The sequence below is a fragment of the Typopeltis vanoorti genome, chromosome 1 (genome assembly GCF_054136105.1).
Source record: "Typopeltis vanoorti isolate ZY-2024b chromosome 1, IOZ_Tvanoo_1.0, whole genome shotgun sequence".
NCBI classification, from domain to species: domain Eukaryota; kingdom Metazoa; phylum Arthropoda; class Arachnida; order Uropygi; family Thelyphonidae; genus Typopeltis; species Typopeltis vanoorti.
This window is the reverse complement of record NC_143549.1, coordinates 109,418,978-109,440,205: the sequence shown is the minus strand read 5'-3', so window position 1 is coordinate 109,440,205 and position 21,228 is coordinate 109,418,978. Positions and strand designations below refer to the sequence as shown.

At 37.6% G+C, this 21,228-nt stretch overlaps 1 protein-coding gene across 1 annotated transcript in view; it reads left to right on the top strand.

Moving 5' to 3' along the window:
• LOC150110306 (glyoxylate reductase/hydroxypyruvate reductase-like) overlaps positions 1-21,228 on the top strand; it is a 207,802-nt gene that overhangs the window by 121,332 nt on the left and 65,242 nt on the right. Inside the window, exon 7 of the mRNA XM_090392751.1 lies at positions 20,926-21,085. Within this exon, the coding sequence (XP_090248877.1) occupies positions 20,926-21,085 (160 nt within the window). The remainder of the gene's footprint in view (positions 1-20,925; positions 21,086-21,228) is intronic.

Below are 21,228 nucleotides of genomic sequence, written 5' to 3'. Positions count from 1 at the left end.
AGAGTGATGTCAGAAAGGCAGGTAAGTAAGGCGAACAGAGAGAGAAAGTGAGGGATGCATGGGAATGGGAACGATCAAGGAACAGGGTGGTAAGAGATGTAATGTATGGGGGGGGGGCAATGATCCGTGGTGTGCAAGATAGGATGTGTGAACTAGAGGAACGATAGAAAGTGTGGCTATGGCAATTAAGGGGGGGGGGGGTGAGATGATTGTGATGGTAGGAACAAATGACTTGAGAAGTAATGTAAATTTGGCAGCGAGAGATATGAGATTCTTGCTTGAGGTTGTACGAAAAAAGACACGGAGAGGAAAGATAGTGTGCATGTTGCCTTGGTATGTTAGTGACAAGCTGAGCAGAAGATCAATAATATTGAATAACATAATAGCTAGAATGTGTTGGAAGAGAGGATTGGAATATGTGGATGCTTGGAGGGGGGGGGGTTTGAGGACAGAGGAGTTGTATGCAAAAAACCACTTGCATTTGAATGAGGAAGGATGTAGACGTCTGGAGAGATTGCTGTTCTGAACGAGTTGGTGTGTGAATGCAGAGAAACTAGCATGTCCAAGGTAACAGGGGGTGGTCTCTTGTGGGAATGGGCACTTGGAAGAAAGGGGGGGGCGACATCAGGTAATGCTTAGTTCATTGGAGTCTAGAGAGGATAATGCTGGGTATAGAAACAGTGGCATTTTTATGCTTTATACTAATGCCAGGAGTATCCGGAATAAAGGAGAGGAATTGGTGGTGCTGATAGCATCAGCCTGGCCAAAGATGATTTGGATCACTGAGACATGGTTGACAGAAGAGGATATAATACCAGGAATAGAAGTAGCAGGGACACAGCATTTTTTTGGCAGGATAGGAAGGGAAAGCATGGTGGTGGAGTACAGCTTATGATAAGGGACGACTTTTGTCCTCTAAGAGTGGTGGCTTTGGAAAGCAGTGACACTAATGATATTGAAAGTATATGGTGTGAGGTAGAGATGGGCAAGATGGGATATTTAGTCAGGTGTAGCTACAAACCAAGGAGCACAGAGGGTGGGGAACAGATGTTTAGAGAGTTGAGCTTTGCAAGTGCAAGAAGAATGATTGTTATAGGAGATTTTAACTACAGCAGTATAAAGTGGGGAGAGGAAGATGCATGTAGCAATAAGGGAGTGGAATTTCTAGAATTGTTGAGGGACAAATGTCTTAGGCAACATGTAATAGAGGGAACAAGAGGTTCAAGAGTTCTGGATTTGGTCATAGCATCGGAAGAGTTGATAATAACTGAGATGACATCTCTCCCACCAGTTGGAGAGAGTGACCATATGGTTTTGACTTGGAAAATAAATAGACATGCAGGAGTATCAAAGAGACGGGAACTTATGTGGAATTATAATGCAGGTGATTATAATAGTCTTAGACGTCAACTTCGGGAAGTTTCATGGAGGGAGGAATTGGAAGGCCGGGATATCGTTAGTGCATGGGAAATTGTGAAAGAATATTTGTTAGCAGCAATAGTGAGCTGTATTCCACAAGTGAAGAAGAGGACACAATTTGGTGTAAAGTGGATGACAAACAATATTAAACAGGAACTGCATGTTAAAAAGAGGCTATGGAAGAAATATAAATAGACAGATCTAGAAAGTTTTTTAACGTGGGTATATTATGTATTCAAGATACCAAGTAATTTTATATAAACTTGGTTTTTAATCCTATTTCCCAAGTAAGCAAACAGACAAGTAAGTCAAGTTTGCGCCTGTACGTAGTACAAGTCTGAGGCAACTTGTGGTAAAGGTGGATTATCCAGCTTTACCACGAATTGCCTCAGACTTGCACTATGTGCAGGCGCAAACTTGACTTACTTGTCTGTTTGCTTACTTGGGAAATAGGATTAAAAACCAAGTTTATATAAAATTACTTGGTATCTTGAATACATAAAGAAACAGGTGAAGAGCAGATGCATGAAGAATATAAGACACATGCCAGGAGAGTCACTAGTACGGTAAGGAAGGCGAAACTGGAATATGAAGAGATTGATCCTAAGATCCAAAGAAAATCCTAGGGAATTTTTTAGCTATGTGGCCAGTAGAAGGAGAAATGATTGTGGGAGAATGACGTTGTGAGATAAAAATGGGAATAGGATGACTGATGCAGAGGACAAAATGGAATTGTTCAATGAACACATTATTGGTGTATTTCATCCTGGAGGAGTAAATTTTAATACTAGAGGGATAAGGACAGGTTCGAGGTTTAGAGGTGCAAGAGGAGAGTGTGTTCCAAATAATGAGTACTCTGGATGTCAATAAAGCTATGGGACTGGATGATATTTCACCACGAGTTTTGAGAGAATGTTCTAAAGAACTGACAGCTCCTTTGACCTTGCTTTTCATTGAAGGTCTAGCTATGTGAAAGATACCCAGGAAATGGAAGGAAGGTAAGTTAGTGCCATTGGATAAGAGTGGTAGCAGACTGGAAGTGTCTAATTATTGGCCAGTTTGGGTGTCATTAGTAGTTGTTAAGATCTTGGAGAAATTAGTTAGGAAGGGACCGTATACAGCATTGGGCAGATGAGGGTAATGTTATCTGTGAGAGTCAATGGATTTGGGAAGGGACATTCTTGTTTTAGTAATATGCTAGCCTTTTATAATACAGTTACAAGAGCATTAGATGAGGGAAAGGCATATACTGTCATTTTCTTGGATTTAGCGAAAGCATTTGACAGGGTGCCACATTATAAGCTGATATTTAAGTTGCAGCACATGGGTTTGGATGTCAGGTTGGTCAACGATTCATGATTGGCTGTCCGATAGGTATCAGAGAGTTGTGTATGGTGGGGCAGTTTCAAGGAAGCAGAGGGTTACAAGTGGGGTCCCACAGGGCTAAGTACTAGGACCTATATTGTTTAACCTTTATATCAGTGACATTATCAGTGAATTGCAAGAGGGATATTCAGTTGTTTGTGGATGATGTGAAGCTGGGAAAGGTTAATAGTAATAGTGCAGATGTGGTAGCCCTGCAAGAGGATTTGAATAAGCTAGACAGATGTGCAAATGAATGGGGATTTCGGCTTAACGCAGCAAAATGTAAGGTCTTGGGGTTTGGGACACATCGATGGGATGCTGCATACTCTATTGAAGGAGCTATACTGGAGGAAGTAGGGAAGACAAGAGATCTGGAGTTGATGATTGATAAAAACCTGAAATTCAGGGGACATATTACAAAGGTGATGAAGGTAACACAGAGGATTGCTGCAATAATGAGAAGGACGCTGATCTGCAGAGATAAGAGTTATCATTCCGTTGTATCTGACCACACTTGGACTATTGTTCTCAGATTTGGTCCCCAGGATTTGATGGGGATAAATTAACTGTGGAAAGGGTACAAAGGCGGATAGCAAAGATGGTTTCAGGACTGTACAGTGTTAGTTATGAGGATGATTTTCGGCTGAGGGAATGTAGACTGCAGAGTTTGGTGAATAGAAGGAGAGGTGATATGATTGAGACTTTTAAACTGTTGAGAGATGGTTACAGGGTTGACAGCGAGACGGAGTGATGACAAGGGCCATCCCTGGAAGTTATGAAAGGAAACTGTGAGCAAGAGAGTGAGGAGTGGTTTAACTGTGGAATGCATTGCCTGATAGAGTGGTGAGCGCGAGAAAGGTCAATGAGTTTAAGGAGTGGTATGATAAAGTTTGTGTTTCCTAGGAGGTACCTCCGACGATGAGTCTTGATAGACTTTGTGTTTTCTAGGAAGTACCTCCTGTGATGAGTCTTTTGACTCCTTGGAGGCCTAAATTTTGTGTATTATAATAATAATACACAAAATCTATCATACTTCTCCTTAAACTCATTCACTGTCATGGAACTCACAACTAATAAGGGCAATCCATTCCACTTATTCACCACTCTTCACACAAAAAATCTAGTCCACACATCCTTACACAACTTCCACAGATGATCATAGCTCTCTTTTGTCATATATTGAGAAATTTCCTCTGCATTAATTTTATTAGACACCTTTAATATTGTATAAGTTTATATATCATGGTCCCTCTTTTCTGCCTATCAACTGAACTTTGTAACCTGCACACCTTAACCTAACTTCAGCATTCCACAGACCTGTCATCAACTTAAACACTCATCTCTGAATCCTCTCTACCACCTCCTGATCCTCAAGAAACCCAAGTGACCAAATCTGTGCACAGTCCTCAAGATGCAACCAAATTATAGCCAAGAGGGATAAGAACTTCTCTTTCTTTACTTGTTAGCATGTTTTTTCAACATCCAGATAATATTTTGAGCTATTTTACTAACTTTTGCAATATGCCCTCTGAACCAACTCTGTTCACCATTATCAATAAATCTTTAGCCTCATCAAATTCCTGCAATCTGATAGCATCAATATGATATGTAATGTTTTCAACACAAAGTGCATAACCTTATATTTTGCAAAATTAAATTAATAACCATTATCCTTTGCCCATAATGTCAATTTATTTAAATCATCCTGTAGGATATCTACATCATCTTTATCAACTATGTTCCTATTTTCTCCCCAGTTTTACATCATCAACAAACAACTTAATATTCCCTTTTAAATCTTTCCCTATATCATTTTACAAATTAAAGAGCAGTGGTTCTAGTACAGAACCCTGAGGTACTCCACTAGTCACCCTGATTCTCCTTGATTCCATTCCATCATATACTGCTCTCTGGTGTGTCTGTCTGTCAGTAACCTTTGCTATTAGCTTCATATTCGTTCCCATTTGCTCCAACATTTTGTAATAGTCTTCCATGTCGTATACTGTCAAATGCCTTTGCAAAGTCAGGTAGTATCATGGTGTAACTATTTCCATTATAAAATATGAATAAATTAGTGAGACAGGACCTATCTTTTACAAAGCGGTGATGCCCACTATAGAGTATCACATCCCCGTCTACCAAAATTTTACCTTTAACCAACTTTTCCAATATTTGAACTACCACTCCTGATATATTAATTAGTCTATAGAATGCTTCCTCTGTCTTGGAGCCACCTTTAATGCAATGGAACTATCTTATTCTCTTTCCCTCACCTGAACCCTGCCAGACCCGAGACTTACGTTGTACAACTTTGTCAGAGGCAATGCCAATTCTCTGCACATTCACACAATATGTGGGCTGACATGCCATCCAGTCCCACTGTTGTGTTCTCTTTATTTACTTCAACTTTCATATGCATCTCTGTCACATCAGCAACTGTAAAATGATTACTCAGTAACTCAACTATTTCTTTTGCCACTGTCACCTTCCTACCATGAGCATTGTTTAAAGTCATCCTATCATAGTAATTTTTCTTCTTATTTGCTACATAACAAAAAAACTCTTTTGGGTTTACTTTGGTCTGCTTAGCTAATTTTCTCTCAAACCAGTTAAGGAAAGTTGGTGGCAGTGGCTTTATCCATGCAGGAATTTAATTTGGATTTCAATTGTTTCATAAAATGTGAGGTGTTGCTATAAACATTCGTTCAATTATACAGATAAATTAATTATGGATATTTAAGGTGATTGGATGGTGGATGTGTGCAAAGTGTGAGCTGAATGAGGACTTAATAAGTGCTAATGTGTTGATAACTGAAAGTGTTTAGTAGCAAGAATGCTGTGAGGAGGATGGATGCTTGTCTGATAGAAAAGAGGGAGGGTGTAAAAGAGCAGCGAAAAAATGGTGAAAAAGTTTTGAAAAAGAGAATGAGTGATCTGATAAACTTAACAATTAATGGTAAGAATGACGAATGTAGTGGAAGTTAAAAAAACAAAGTGCAGTTAAAGGTAAGGTTGCAAGCAATGTTGACTGCGAACAAGCTTGTATGACTGGCATCAAAATTGAGTGTGAATGAGAGGGAAAATGTTATGCAAGATTTTGAAAGTTGAGTTGGTTAAGATGAGGCAAGAGATGAAGTGGATACAGAATTAAGTTAACAGAATTCAAGATACTTATGAAAGAGCAAAAATGGTGAAAACAAATAATATTGGTATAAAAAATGTAACGAAAGACTTGTGAGTGGCATTGTATGGTGATTCAATTATGAGAGGTGTGCTGGATGAAAGGATGCACAAAGTTTGTTTCTCTGGAGGTAGAATGAGTAGAGTGATGAGGCACTGAATATGAGAATTAAGTGAGCAAAGGAGTAGGCAGTTGTAATAGGAAAAAAAGACTTGATTGGGAACAAAGAACACATCAAATTGAATATCAGGAGGTTGTTGAGAGTGATAAAAGATAATAGCGTGATATGAAAGGTAATAAGTACGTTGCCCAGGTATGACAGTGGTGAGATAAGGATTATGAATGATACTTTAGCAGAAATGTGTGAGGAGAAAGGAGTGTGGTTTTTTAATGTGTAGAATGAGCTTGCAGGGTGGACTGCATAAAAGTGATGGACTGCATATGAATGGTTTTGGTGTGAGCCACTTAGACAGACATCTGCTGGGAGGTAGAGAAGTGAGTGGAGAGAATGAATCTGATCAAGTGGCAAGTGATGTTGAAGAATGGGAGAATAAGACAGAGAGATTAAAGAGGTGGTTATGAATGAAGACGCGAGTGGCATGAATATAGAGAATGAGAGAGAGAGAGAGAGAGCAGGTGGGCAAGACAGATATGGAAACAGGGAGGCTCCAGATGTACAGGAGAAATACAGCATGAGTATTTCTCCTCTACATCTGGAGTATGTCCAGACAAAAAAATTGGAAGGGGATGACCTGGAATGAAGGAAATACAGTTGGATTTGAAGAAAGTTCTAAGATGAATAAAGAGAAAAAGAAATGGCTCAAGTTAAGCATGGAGAAGTCACATCAAATAAGTAGCAGCAGTGGAACTAGTTGTAGATCCAGGAATGAGTTGTATATTTGTATGCAAATGCTAGAAGTGTAAGAAAGAAGGCAAATGAAATGGTTGCATAAATTGAGTCTGTTCATGCAAGAATTGTTGGAATAAGTGAGACATGGTTGGATGAGGATGACATCTTGACTGGAATAGAGATGGAAGGGTTATATCCATACAAGGTAGATATTCAAGAGGGATATAGTGTCACTGGTTTTGAGGTAGTCTGGTGTAAGATAGAGGTGAATAGAATGAAATACTTTGTTGGATGTTGTCATAGACCTGGTAGTGACTATGAAGTGTATAAACAAATTAGCCAAGCAATAAGAAAAGGGTGATCATTATGGGTGATTTTAATTATGGCAATATAGATTGATATGATGAGATAGCAACTGGAAGTAAAGAAAATGAGTTTCTTGAGATTTTGAGGGACACCTTCCTCAGACAGTATGTAACAGAGGGCACACGGCATTTGATTATCTCATCAGAGGATGTTATTATAAATGAGATGTCAAATCAACCTCCAGTTGGTGAGAGTGACCATGAAGTGATTATCTGAGTGGTTGCCAGCAGTGTTGAGTACCTTTGCAAGGAAAGGGTACATGTGGAAATTCATGGTTTATGATTGTGAAGAGCTCAGGAGACAGCTTGCAGGTGTATTATGAAATGAGGAGTTATCTGGAAAGGAGATCAGTATAGCTTTGGAAATATTTAAGAACTGTCTAGTAGAAGCAATGCTAAATGTATTCCCAGGGTGAGAAGGTTAAATAAGATAGGTGTGAAATGGTTGAATGAAGAGATTAAGCATAAGATACAGAGGAAATAGGCATTATGGATACAACATAAGAGGATTGGTAATAATCAGTTCGATGAGGATTACAAACAACAGTCAGGGGGTGACTTGGTTGATAAAGGTATCAAAAGTGAAGTATGAACAGAAGTAAGCAAATTAAGGCAAAAAGAATCTTAGGGAGTTTTTTCGATGTATAACCAGCAAAAAAAAAAAATAATAATGACACTGAATGGAGAAAATGATATAAGAACATCTGCTGTAGAAGATGTAGTGGAGATGTTTAATGAGCAGTTCATAAAGGTCTTTCATTCTTGTGAATGTGACATCATGGAGAGTTTGAGAGCAGTTGATGATTAGGAATAGAGACTGACTATAAGTGAGCAAGAGGTATATGGGGAATTGAGCAAACTTGATGTTAATGAGGCTGTGAGACTTGATAATATATATTACCACGTATTTGGAATGAATATGCCAGGTAGTTGGCATGTGCCTTAACATATTATTTTAATACGACTCTTGCACTGGGTCAAGTTCCAAAGGAGTGATAGAAGGGCAAATTCGAACCGCTTCATAAGGGAGATGATAGAAATCAAGCATCAAATTATAGGCCTATCTATGTATCAGATGTTGTGCTTAAGGTGTTGAAGAGGCTTGTCAGAATCAGGATCCAGAATTAAGTTGACAACAAGGATATTGCTAGACAGCATGGATTTGCAAAAGGGAGGTCATACTTTTCTCATTCAGTCACTGACTGCTTCTCATGCTCTACTGACATTCTTTCCTTGTAGAAGTGCCATGGCTTGAGAAGCCATGGCACTTCTACTTATTACAGTAAGGTGATGACAGCTTCATTGGGCAGAGGAGAGAGATACACAGTAGTATACTTAGAGTTTGCTGAGGTTTGATAGATTACTGCATGATTAGTTGATACTCAAACTAGAGCGGATGGGTTGGATGTTAGATTAGTGCATTGGATTGGAGACTGGTTATCTGATAGATATCAGCAAGTTGTGTATGTGGGAGGAATAACCTGGAAGAGGAAAGTCACTTGTGGTGTGCCTCAGGGTTCTGTTTTGGAGCCATTGCTGTTGAACCTGTGTTAATGATATTGGTGAAGATTTGGATGGGGATATTCAGTTGTTTGCAGATGATACAAAGTCAGGACGAACTATGAAGAGTAGAGAAGATGTTGAATAGATTGAGTGAATAGGCACAGGATTGGGGGATGCCAGTTCAATGTTGCAAAATGCAAGGTTGTAAAATTAGGGAAACAAAGATGGAATGTAGAATTGATGCTTGTTGGGATATATATATATTGTTGGAGATGGAGGAAATAAATCTTGGGGTGATAGTGGATAAGGATCTAAAATTTAGAGGACACATTGACAAAATTGGGAGGACAACCAATAAATTCTGGCAAGGGGTGGAGGACAGGTAAGGAAATTCTTATTTCACTGTATAAGGCGCTGATTAAGCATGTTAGTAAGGGGATTGTTATAGGATCAGTGTTGAAGAGGTTTTACAGAAAATGGTGGGAGATCAGGTGAGACCTAGAGTTCATTCATGATCACTGTATAGCAACAGGATTGGGGGATGCCAGTTCAATATTGCAAAATGCAAGGTTGTAAAATTAGGGAAACAAAGATGGAATGTAGAATTGATGCTTGTTGGGGATATATATATATTGTTGGAGATGGAGGAAATAAATCTTGGGGTGATAGCGGATAAGGATCTAAAATTTAGAGGACACATTGACAAAATTGGGAGGACAACACGATAAATTCTGGCAAGGAGTGGAGGACAGGTAAGGAAATTCTTATTTCACTGTATAAGGCCCTGATTAAGCATGTTAGTAAGAGGATTGTTATTGGATCAGTGTTGAAGAGGTTTTACAGAAAATGGTGGGAGATCAGGTGAGAACCAGAGTTCATTCCTAGAAGCTGTATAAGGAGGGTGTGAGCAGGTGAGTGAGAAGAAGATTCTTTGCATGCAGAGTTGTGAATGATTGGAATGCCCTGTCTGAGAGGGTGGCATCTGCAAAAAATTTGAGTGTGTTTAAGGCATGGTATGATGAGCCTGTGTGTATCACAAAAGGATCTTCTAGATGAGTCTTTGACTCCATGGGATGTACTGCTCATGAGTATGCTGATCACCTTTTCTTTTTATTCCTGCCACGGTGTTTTCTTTTTTTTTTTTTTTTTTTTGCAGCTCTTGCTTCATATCTCTACTCCTCCACTTAATCCCCACTTGGTTTATCCTTCTGACCTTGACTATGTAGTCTGATACTGCTTTTCTCAATCAGTCACTGACTGCTTCCCATGCTCTACTGACATTCTTTCCTTGTGGCTTCTCAAGCCATGGCACTTCTCCAAGATGACTCCTAAGTGTGTCATGATTACCAGCTTTATAGTTTAACATAAACCCTTGAGAAAGAATTCAACATGTTAGCAACTTCCCAGAATAAGACTACATGGTCACTCTCCCCATTGCCAGCCTGGTTGTCTGAGTGGTTATCATATCTGCTCTCCAGCCAAAAGGCTGTGTGTTTGAATTCTGCCATGGACATGGATGTCGATTGTCTGTGAAAATACTAGTGGTGATGGACATTAGATGGCATTGGTATAGATTATGCAGTTTGCTGTAGTTGGTGGATTGAATGGTGGAGACGGAGAGCTGTAGAGTAGGTGCTATTTCTCTCAATGAGTCTTTGGACTCCTTGGAGGTGTCACATAATAATTGGAGGCAGAGCATCTATCTTGGTTATGGTTATATCTTCTGATGCTATTATCAGAGCCAACACTCTCAAACCTCTTGTCCCCTTCTTTAACATGTGCTTTCATGTAATTGTCCCTTAGCAACAGATTAAAACAACAGTATAAATTTCAGTTTCATCTTGCCATGCCACCTTTCCTCCCTCCAATCTATGTCGCCATAATTAAAGTCTCCCATATTAATTGTGCGTCTTGCACTCATTTTGCTAATCTGCTGATGCATGACATCTACATCTTCCTGTAGACTGCTTGGTCTATAACAGCAACCCAACAATATATTTTACCCTATTGGCCTGTATGTCAAACCAGACAGCTTCAGATGAATCATCTCCCCCAAGACCTAAAATCCTCTTGAACTTCTAATTTTGTTGCTTGTAGTTCTTCAGCTATTGTTAGAAATATCCCACCTCCTGTCCTAGTCCCTCTATCCTCCATGAATATACAGTACCTTTTATATTCTATTCCTGTAACTATATTATGTTCTGTCAACCAAATCTTACCAATGCCTATAATTTTTGGCCAATTTAAACTGACCATCAAAAACTCTTCATTCTTATTCGTGATACTCCTTGCTTTTGTGTGCATGTATTTCACCCACCCCCCTTTATCCACAATTACCCTTATGTAATGTCATTGCCAACCTATTTGAATCAGAATCCTTTAAAATCACATTCAGCATTGCATAATCATTTATGTATGTACAGTCATTTATAATTTATGCACATGCTTGATTGCTCTCCTCCCCCTTGTTATGTCGTTGGATCTTTCTAATTTCTTAACTTATATACTTCTTTAACCTCTGTTATCTTTTCTTATGTGTAACCTAACTAGATTCTACCTAGGGATATTTCCTTTTCTGATACTGGCAAATTTATATTTATACTGCACCAGCCAGTATCCTATAACAGGAATTTATTCAAGTTCAGGAAAATATTCCTAGATTCATTGGCATTCACTCTAACACACACTTAAATAGATATCGGTACTATTGCAGTCGTGACCAATGATCTATTACTCAAACACATATATATCTAAAATTTCTCCCTCTATGGTTCTAATTTTATAAGTGGTAATTTGATATCTCAAATTCAGGCATGTGCAATAAAACATGTTTATTGGAACTAAATGACAATTACAACTAAATTGAATCAAAATACTAAAACTTCTGAATCTCTTGCTAAGATAATTAAACAATTCTAAATTAATCAAATGCACTCAGATAGATCAAAATGTTAATCACACAAAACAATAGAAAGCAATGACAATATTACACTAAATTAAGATCCTCTCATGCATGCTATTCATAAAGACATATTACACAACTTGTTGCAATCTCAATTACAAGGTTATCTACTAAACAAATACACTTATTACTTCAGTCACATACAATTAGATTCATTCCTGACAATTCCTTGTTCAACAGAATTTGCTATCTCAAAATACAAAATCTTATCAAAGTTCTCTGAGGATTGCCCACATAACTTAATCAAACACAAGTTTCTATCTTCTATCACTTCCGTAACCAATAACAAAGATCTCTACATTACCCAGTTCTTTCCGAAGGTCTGTTAACTACCACGTGTTGTTCTGGTCATCCTTCGATCAGCTATTTCAGCACCAGGCTTATGGCTACATCGTCCTTTCTACTGTTGCCAGACTTGAACTTTTTTCTTCCACGACTGAGGGCTATCTCTGCTCCTTTCCAATGGGACATCCAGCGACTTGCACAATTCTTCATAGGCTGATGATTTGCGTACAGCTCCGCGTGGAATCTTGTTCAGCATAATCAGGAAAACGGCCCGCTGTCCGACATCATAGAACCCTGGCTCGTCCTTTCTCCGACCACCGGTCAAGAATCCTCGAGATGAAATCCAGAACAAAAAGCCCTGTAATATGGCGTGCATTGCCTTCTAGCCCCCTTCCTTTTTGCACGACTCTTAGTTTTAATGCCCTTAAGATGATCCTTACTCTCCCTATTGCTGTTAGGTGCTGTCTTCGAGGAAAGCACGCTTACGTTATTTTCTGCGTACACTGTAGCCTCCGCCGTTACGACCGATACGTGTGTTTCAGATGCGACCTTTGCACTGTTACTCATTACCTGTCTGGCGCTTTAAGTTAATTGAGATAGCTTAATAGAACACAAATTTAAGCTAATATTTCTTTTACATAGAATCATTAATCTGACATAATTCTCTAATTTAGTTTTCTGTTTTTTGACTACAAATATTTCTAATACAATTCACATATTAATACACATTCTCTTATACAGCAAACCAGATCTTTCTGCTGGTGTGCAGGTATTATCTTAAATTGGTTAGAATTTTCATGTTTGATTCTGAATGAACAACTTCCTAGAAAATCTTTCATTCAGGATCTAACACCCTTCTTAATATCTCTAGTTTCCTTGGTTTTTCACTTCTGAACTCTCAGTAAACAACACTTTTTTCAAACATCTAACTCCAAAACTATTTAAATGTAGTCCATTAGGAATATATAAGTCCTTTCATCTATCAAATCCACTCCACTCATATGGGTGTTCTACTACTACCCTGTAGTGCTAAATCCTCTTTGGCAGCCAGTTGCCTATATTATGCTAATCTGTATTCTAACATCGTCTATTCTTGTTAAATTAACATATTGTCATATGTCAGTTTACTTAAGAGCTTTGCAAAATATAAATACATCATTATATATGCTCTCTAATCTCCATTACATTTCTTGTAACACATAAATATTTCAAAAACGGATCTCCCTTTAAGACTCCTGCCATTCATAATCCAATTCTAGATTGTAATTCATCATGGATGACGTATTTGACAAATTGTATTAAATATCTCAACTGTATCCTCCACAGTGGTTACACCCATTCTGTCAAACTGCTAACAAATATCATCCAGTCCTAATCATTCTTTCTTCTTTTAGTCACATGTTAGAAGAACTCTCTGAGATTTTTCTTGACCCGATTAACTGATTTCTGCTGCTGGTACTGCACTTTTCTATTTTTACCAAGTCATCCTTTCTTTTATTTGCTAGGTCATTCATAACTGTGCTTCATAGTAATGTTTGGTAGTGTTTGTGGAGAGCTCCTGAACAAATAAGTGTCATTTTGAGTAAAAAATAAATTGGTGAATTTATATAGTATTGTTTACTTTTCATATTTTAGCATGTCTGGGTGATTTTTGGGTGTTTCCTGAGTATTTTAAATAATAAATTGATAGATACGATTATTGCGCACATGGTCCCCGTAAAGAGGAATACAACAAAGATGGCGTCCAACCCACCATCTTTGTCTAAAAATTTTAATTTAAAAGATTTGATTCTCAGTGTACCTTTTGCAAAATATATGCATTGAGGAGAGCGGTTGGAGTCTGGTTAAACAACAATAGTGGAGTGAATGTGTGCAGAAAGTGTAAAGAATGTGAGGATTTAATGAGGGTTTCAGGTCGAGAGAGTATCGTTGTCGAGAATGAGAATCTAGAAAATAGTGATATTTACGAGGTAGTACCAGATAAACGTGTGGACAGACTTATGTGTTCGTCGAACATGTTGTTTATTATTTTAACGGTATATAATAGAACACAGAAACTAAGTAAAAAAAAAAAAAAATCAGCTAACGCCTTTTTATTCCCGTATACGGGAGTAGGCGAGGCCATTTAGCCCTATCTAACTTTTGGAGACTGAGTAGGCAGTTCAATCTCCACTGGTACCCAATCAGAGACAGATGGCCCAAAGCTATCACTAATTAAGCGGTACGCAGTGAAGGGAGATGGCTCAAATGTGCTGCCATCTCATCCCTAACACAATATATTTAATGTCTGAAATAATGTGGGTTCTACGATCGATTTTCTTGAGTTTACAGGATGAAAAACCCGAGTTTCCGGGAGGAAAAACCTGCTTGCCTGTGCCAGAGATCGACTAACTCAGGAACCGGTCAAAAAAGGCTTAGAAAAATTTCCTCTAGTCGCCGACTAGACTCGAAATGAAGTCTTCCTTCGTGCGGCCAAGCGCGGTGGTGTGCAAACGCCACATCCACTGAGCTACACAGGCTCAGAAACTAAGTAAATAATTAATTTATTAACTTATTGCTGATATTTCGCTGGTGTTATAACCAGCATCTTCAGAGCACAAAAACACTGTTTGTCACAATATGCGAGACTATAACAACATGGTGTACTTAAACAAAATTGTAGCAGCAACACAAAGACCAGAGTCCTGATTTTGGCACCCTCTATCTGAGAAAAAAAAAAAAAAAACAGAGCTATCACATATTACTAGAGTCCTAGAGAAGTGCTAGTTTTTTCTTAATATGACTGTCTCCCAGATCTTCGGCAAGTTAATACAGCCATATTTGTTGAGATTTGGAGTGTGTTTTAGGGCTTCTGTTGCCTCTAAGAAAACAATCTCTCTGATTTATACGGGTTTCTGTGTAGTACTTTTGTGTTTTTCCAGTTGATCCTGTGTGCAGGGGTATCCAGAGCATGGTCTGCTAGGCCCGACTTCCCATAATGATAATTCCGGACATATCTTTTATGTTCGCTGATGCGGATGTTCACAGTTCTTCCTGTTTGACCGTAGTAGGCTTGATTACACGAGCAGGGTACTTGGTAGACTCCTGGATGTGATAAAGGAGGAATGCTGTCCTTGGGTGAGCGGATGAGGGTAGCTAATTTGCTACATGGTCTGAATGTAGTGCGTAGTTTATGTTTATTGAGAATTCTTGAGATCTTTTCGGATGTGCCTTTAATGTAAGGGATGGTGACTGTTTTGTTGTAGTTCTCTGTGGTGGATGGTGGGAGGGGTTTCTTAAGAGTGTTTAGTATTTTGTTTATTTTATGTGAATTGTAGCCGTTGGCCAAGAAGGTGTGGCGTGAGTCAGTTCAGCAGTAAGAGCCTTGTCATTGGAACAGATTGCTCTCGCTCTATGGGTTAGCGTTTTTAATATGCCATATTGTTGAGAAGGATGATGGTGTGATTGTTCGTGTAAGTATCTACCTGTATGCGTGGGTTTTCTAAAAACTGAAAATGATAAGGAACCATCTGGAAGAACACCTGGAAAAACAAGCAATCAATACAGCCACTCTCAAACCAACACTTTGGCTACGCTATGTTGACGATGTGCTTGCTATTTGGCCACAAGGCCCAGAGACATTGAAAACATTCTTAGCACATTTAAATAGCCAACATCCAAAAATCCACTTTATTATGGAACTGGAAGCCAACAACTGTCTGCCCTTCCTGGATACACTTATCACACGTCTTCCAGATGGTTCCTTATCATTTTATCACCCATAATAATTACCCTTCTTCCACTCATTTCTTCTATTTGCTTATGCATACTATCTCCACCATCTATTCCATAGGTTCCCAAACTTTTTCGGGCCACCGCCCACTTTGCTAGACATCAATTTTGTAACGCCCCCCCATTATAACAGTTTTCCGCATTCAAGCCATTTGATATTTTTGACGTAAATAGCAACTAATGATACATTACTGTTTATGCCTTTAAATTTTTTAAAAGAAGTGGCCAATATGTGCTTCATCTTGAACATAGTTCAAGATGAAGCACATATTGCTATACCGATTTTGGTGAAACGTAGCCCATATGTAAAGATTTTAAAATGTATGCTCGAATAACATTACGCACAGTTTCATACAGTGGTTTAAATATGAAAATGTGGAATACAATTAAGAGATTGCATTGCATTAGTAAGAATCTTATTGTAATAATTAAAACACCATTAAATATATTACAAAATTATTTCTAACTTATAAAGTAAAAATACAAAGCAAAAATAACAAATTAATGTGAAGTTTCGTACAATGGTTTAAATATGAAAATTCGGAATACATATTAAGAGATTGCATTACATTAGTAAGAATCTTATTGCAATAATTAAAACACCATCAAATGTATTAGATGGTTTATTTCGAACTTTCAAAGTAAAAATACAAAGAAAAATAAATTAATGTGAAGGATGAGCCTGGTGCATTTTTAAAAGTTTGTTAATATCGGGTTCAACTTTCATTATAAACAGTTGTAAATTGCCACGCTCAGTTATACGCAATTGGTTCCTTTTCTTAGATAGTAAATTCACTACGGTACTAAACCCATGCTCAGCCAAATAAGAAGATGGAAATGCAATTAAAAATTTCTGCACTATTTCCCATAATTCGGGTACAGTGTGGGTATTGATTTTTGAAGCCAGAACTCTTGGTATGTATCCAGTTTTGAAATTTATTTTTAGTTCTTCATTTGTTATGCGTTCTATGAGTTGCACTTCTAAATTTAATGATCCTACTGTGCTTACATGTGAGAAAGGATCTTTTATGAAATATTATAAGAAGCTTGTAATCCGTCATTATCTTGTTTAGTGGATGACGTAAAAAGTTTTGATATAGTTAGACGTTTAAAATATTTTTCTTCTAGTACTTGAAAATAGGACAAATCTTTATTTTTTTTGTCAGCATGCATTTTAGTCAAATGTTCTTGTAGCCTAGAAGGCTTCATTGCTTCATTTGAAAACACTTTGGCAACTCAAGCACATGGGTAATAATTGGTTCATAGGAGACTGAATAAAACCATATTTCAAATACTCGATACTACTGTCGACATTTCTTCTTATATTCAAGCATAATGAAGTAATAAAATTTGCAAAAATATTCACAAAATTAAAGATTTAATTTACACTCCTTTTATCTATCACACTTTCGACTGATGATTGTTGGCAAAGCACACAAAAAATAATGAAACTTGTTTCTAAACCACTGGTATTTATAGATTTGAAATCTAGCCCGAATTGACTTGCATGCATTGACTTGTTTGTGATACCATCGTACTCGTGCTTTGAACAAGTCACTGCAAGCACCCATATTCCTGTCAAAACATGCAGAATTGAGTGAATTACCTACGTAATAGTTGACTGACATACTACTAGTTAAGACTCGTCTGCTGTGTGGATAGACTAAAGCCTGTATGGCACGATCAATTTTTACAATAACAAAAAAATGAATACATTTTTTAAGTATTTAAAAAATAGAAGTTAAAATATCCTGTATGACACGTTCAATTTTTTATTTACACGCAAGCGCATTTGGTTCTTCCGACCACGACATTGTCCGAATAATTATAAATAATAATTAATAAAATATAAGTTAGTACTAACTAGGCTAACTAAAATTTACGATTTTATTTCTTTCTTGCCATTATTATTTTTACTTGTAATATTAAATTATATAAAATTGGGTTTATTTTTGTACAAATCAATTAGAAAAGTAGTTTTATATATTTTATATATATTTTGAAATGAAATATAACGAATATATTTGCTACTGTAAACATAACCTATTATACAGACATATATACATGCTCTATTTTCTCATTGACATATATTTCTATCTGACATTTTCAAATGATTAAATAATTGAAATAGAAAATTGATAAAAAAAAATTGATCGTGTAAGATGGGCATAAGATGAATTAAAATGCAATATTTAAATTTTAAATGATTATCTAATCACGAAATCACGAAAATAATTAATTTTTAAATATATATTATTATTTTCTTCTATAAAGAGCCACCGACTCCTAGACCACCTGAACACCCCCAAATGCTTCTGATCCCACTATAGCCCCCCTAGAAGGCTTCAGCACCCACTTTGGGAACCTATGATCTATTCCATCACCTGGTCTATAGCAGCACCCAACTGTATATTTTGTTCTGCTAGTTTCAGTCTCACACCAAATGGCCTCATATGTGCTCTTTTCTCTATCCTGCAGTTCCACTTCTATTCTCCTTGGCTGTAGCTCATCAGCTATCATCAATAACACTCATCCCCCCCCCCATTTTATTCTCCCTGTCACTCCTGAACACACTATATCCCTCGCATTCAATCCCACTAGTATACACCCAACTGTATATTTTGTTCTGCTAGTTTCAGTCTCACATCAAATGGCCTCATATGTGCTCTTTTCTCTATCCTGCAGTTCCACTTCTATTCTCCTTGGCTGTAGCTCATCAGCTATCATCAATAACACTCATCCCCCCCCCCATTTTATTCTCCCTGTCACTCCTGAACACACTATATCCCTCGCATTCAATCCCACTAGCTATATCATCCTCTGTCAGCCATGTTTCACTAATGCCAATTACCTGTGGCCTGGAAGTGGCAACCAAGGCCAAAAATTCTTCATTCTTGTTCCTAATACTTCTGGCATTAGTATACATGAATTGCAGAAGCCCATTTGTCCCATCCCTATTTTGATGCCTTATATTAACTATCCTATTCTGATTCGTAGACTTTTGTACTCACTTGGGCATATTACACACATTCATACACTCAACTGTCTCCATTCTGCACATCCACTTTCACTACATTCGATAACACCTTTTCAAGTCTCCGTACACCAAATCCATTCAAATGTAAACCATCCATCTTATATAAATCCTTTAGCCCATTGAACTCACTCCACACATCTACAAATTCGGACTCTAGGTATACAGTCGGCGATTACTTCATGCAAACACTTCTGAACCGCCTCCCATGCACTATCAACATCTAGCCCTTGCAGTTTTACATGCCATGGCACTGAACCAATCAAACTCCTAAGCTTGTCATACTTACCAGCCCAATAATTCCACATGTACCCTGTCTTAATTGTAAATTCCACACCTTTAGCTACCTCCCAAGTCAAGACCGTATGATCACTCTCACCAATTGGTGGCAATTTGGCTCTCATATTCATTACAGCCAAATTCTAAGATGCAATTACTAGGTCAAGCACTGTCTGACCCCCTAATATTTTCCATTACATGCTATCGCAGATAGTTATTCCTTAATAATTGCATAAAATCCAATTCCTTCCTCTCATGTGTCCTCTCCTCCTTCGAATCAATGTTACCATCGATGAAATCACCCATAATAATTACCCTCCTTCCACTCATTTCTTCTATTTGCTTATGCATGCTATCTCCACCATCTATTCCATCACCTGGTCGATAGCAGCACCTAACTGTATATTTTGTTCCACACCACTCATCCTGCATAATTCACATATAAAGTCATTTGCAATTATGGCCCTCCGTCTATACTCTTCGCTGTCATATCGCGGCAACAGACTCACCATCCTAACTCTCTCACTCTTCTCTTTTGCTACCTCAAGCAATTCCTTCACATCCTCACTCATGGTCATTTTGTCTCCTTTCAAATCATTTGTACCTGCTACCACTATCAATTCTTTCACCCACTGGTTTTGCATTCTAATTGACTCGCTTACATCCTTAACGTTCGCACCAGGTTGGTACGATTTTGTTAAACTCTCAACTAACACACCTCTTACTAAGGAATCTCCATACAATACTTCGCTCTTTCATTTTGTCTACACTCACTATCATACTCTTATTTTTTCTATCATACTTTTGCCCTTTATCAGTCGCTACGCTCGGTAAACATTTTTGCCAATGCTCCAGCTGTCGGTTTGCCCTGTGTATCACTCTGCCTAACCTAGCTAATTCACTCATTGCATCAGTCTCATCATTCTTAATCTCCGATAATTCATTCATTCGTTCTGTATGTTTACCTTCATTCTTACTTTCAATGCCACTCTCACAGCTATCTGGTACTACCTCGCAAATATCACTATTTTCTAGATTCTGACTTTCAACAACGATATCACTCTCATGACCTGAAACACCCTTTAAATCCTCACGTTCCTTACACTTTCTGCACACATTCACTCCACTATCGTTGTTTAACCAGAGTCCAACCACTCTCCTCAATGCATACATTTTGCAAACGGTACACCGAATCAAATCCTTTAAATTAAAATTTTTAGAAAAAGATGGCGACCTGGACGCCATCTTCCTCTTTATGGGGGCCATGTGCATGATAATCGTATCTATCAATTTACTAATTAAACAGCTCTCTATTAGATTGTAGCTGATAAGGAACTAATCTTCTAACATGGTTATCCTATCCCTATAGGATAGGATAACCATGAAGTTAATTTGGAGAATTTAATGGAGCCATTCTTAGTGAGGTTAAGAAAGTGTTTCATAGTTAATGCAGATTCTTAAAATTCCTCTCAGACCTATAGCAACTTCTATGTAACATACTTATCTTCTTACATTTAATATTGTGTGAAGGAATATTCAGAGCATGGCCTGCCAGTCCTGACATGCCATGCAGAACATAAAAACTACAGGTGTAGTTTTTATGTTCAAAGTAGATCTACCAGTCTGTCCTAAGTAGACTAAAGCTTCGAGCACAAGAAATTTTATACATTCCAGGATATGCAAGAAGATAAAGCTGATCTTGAGGAGAATGGATGAAGGTTTTGTTTTCCGCATAATTCCATTATTAATGCTCCTAATATTTTGAACTCATAACTCAAGACCTCATGCGAGATTTTCTCCACTTAATAATTTTTTCAGATTCAAAGTTTTTGTCAGTAATTTTTAAGGCTGTTTTTGTGTTTTAATGTAATTTAATATATATTTTTTGTTTTATTTGATTTCTCCTTGAAGCTGAAGAAATGGGAGCTGTTTATACAGAATTTGAAGATCTTGTAAAGGAAGCAGATTTTGTAGTGACCACGTGTAACCTTTCTAAAGAAACAGCAAACTTATTGAATGCAAAAGCTTTTAATCTCATGAAGCCAACTGCCATTGTTATTAATACTAGCAGGTTAGTAACTTATATCATTCAATATACATCACTGTTGTTAAAATTGGTTGTGATTTGTACATTACATAGTAATGCATATGGAGGGAGAGAGGGAAAACTAATTGAAATTAAAAGATACTGTAGATTTTTGAGCAGCCCATGCC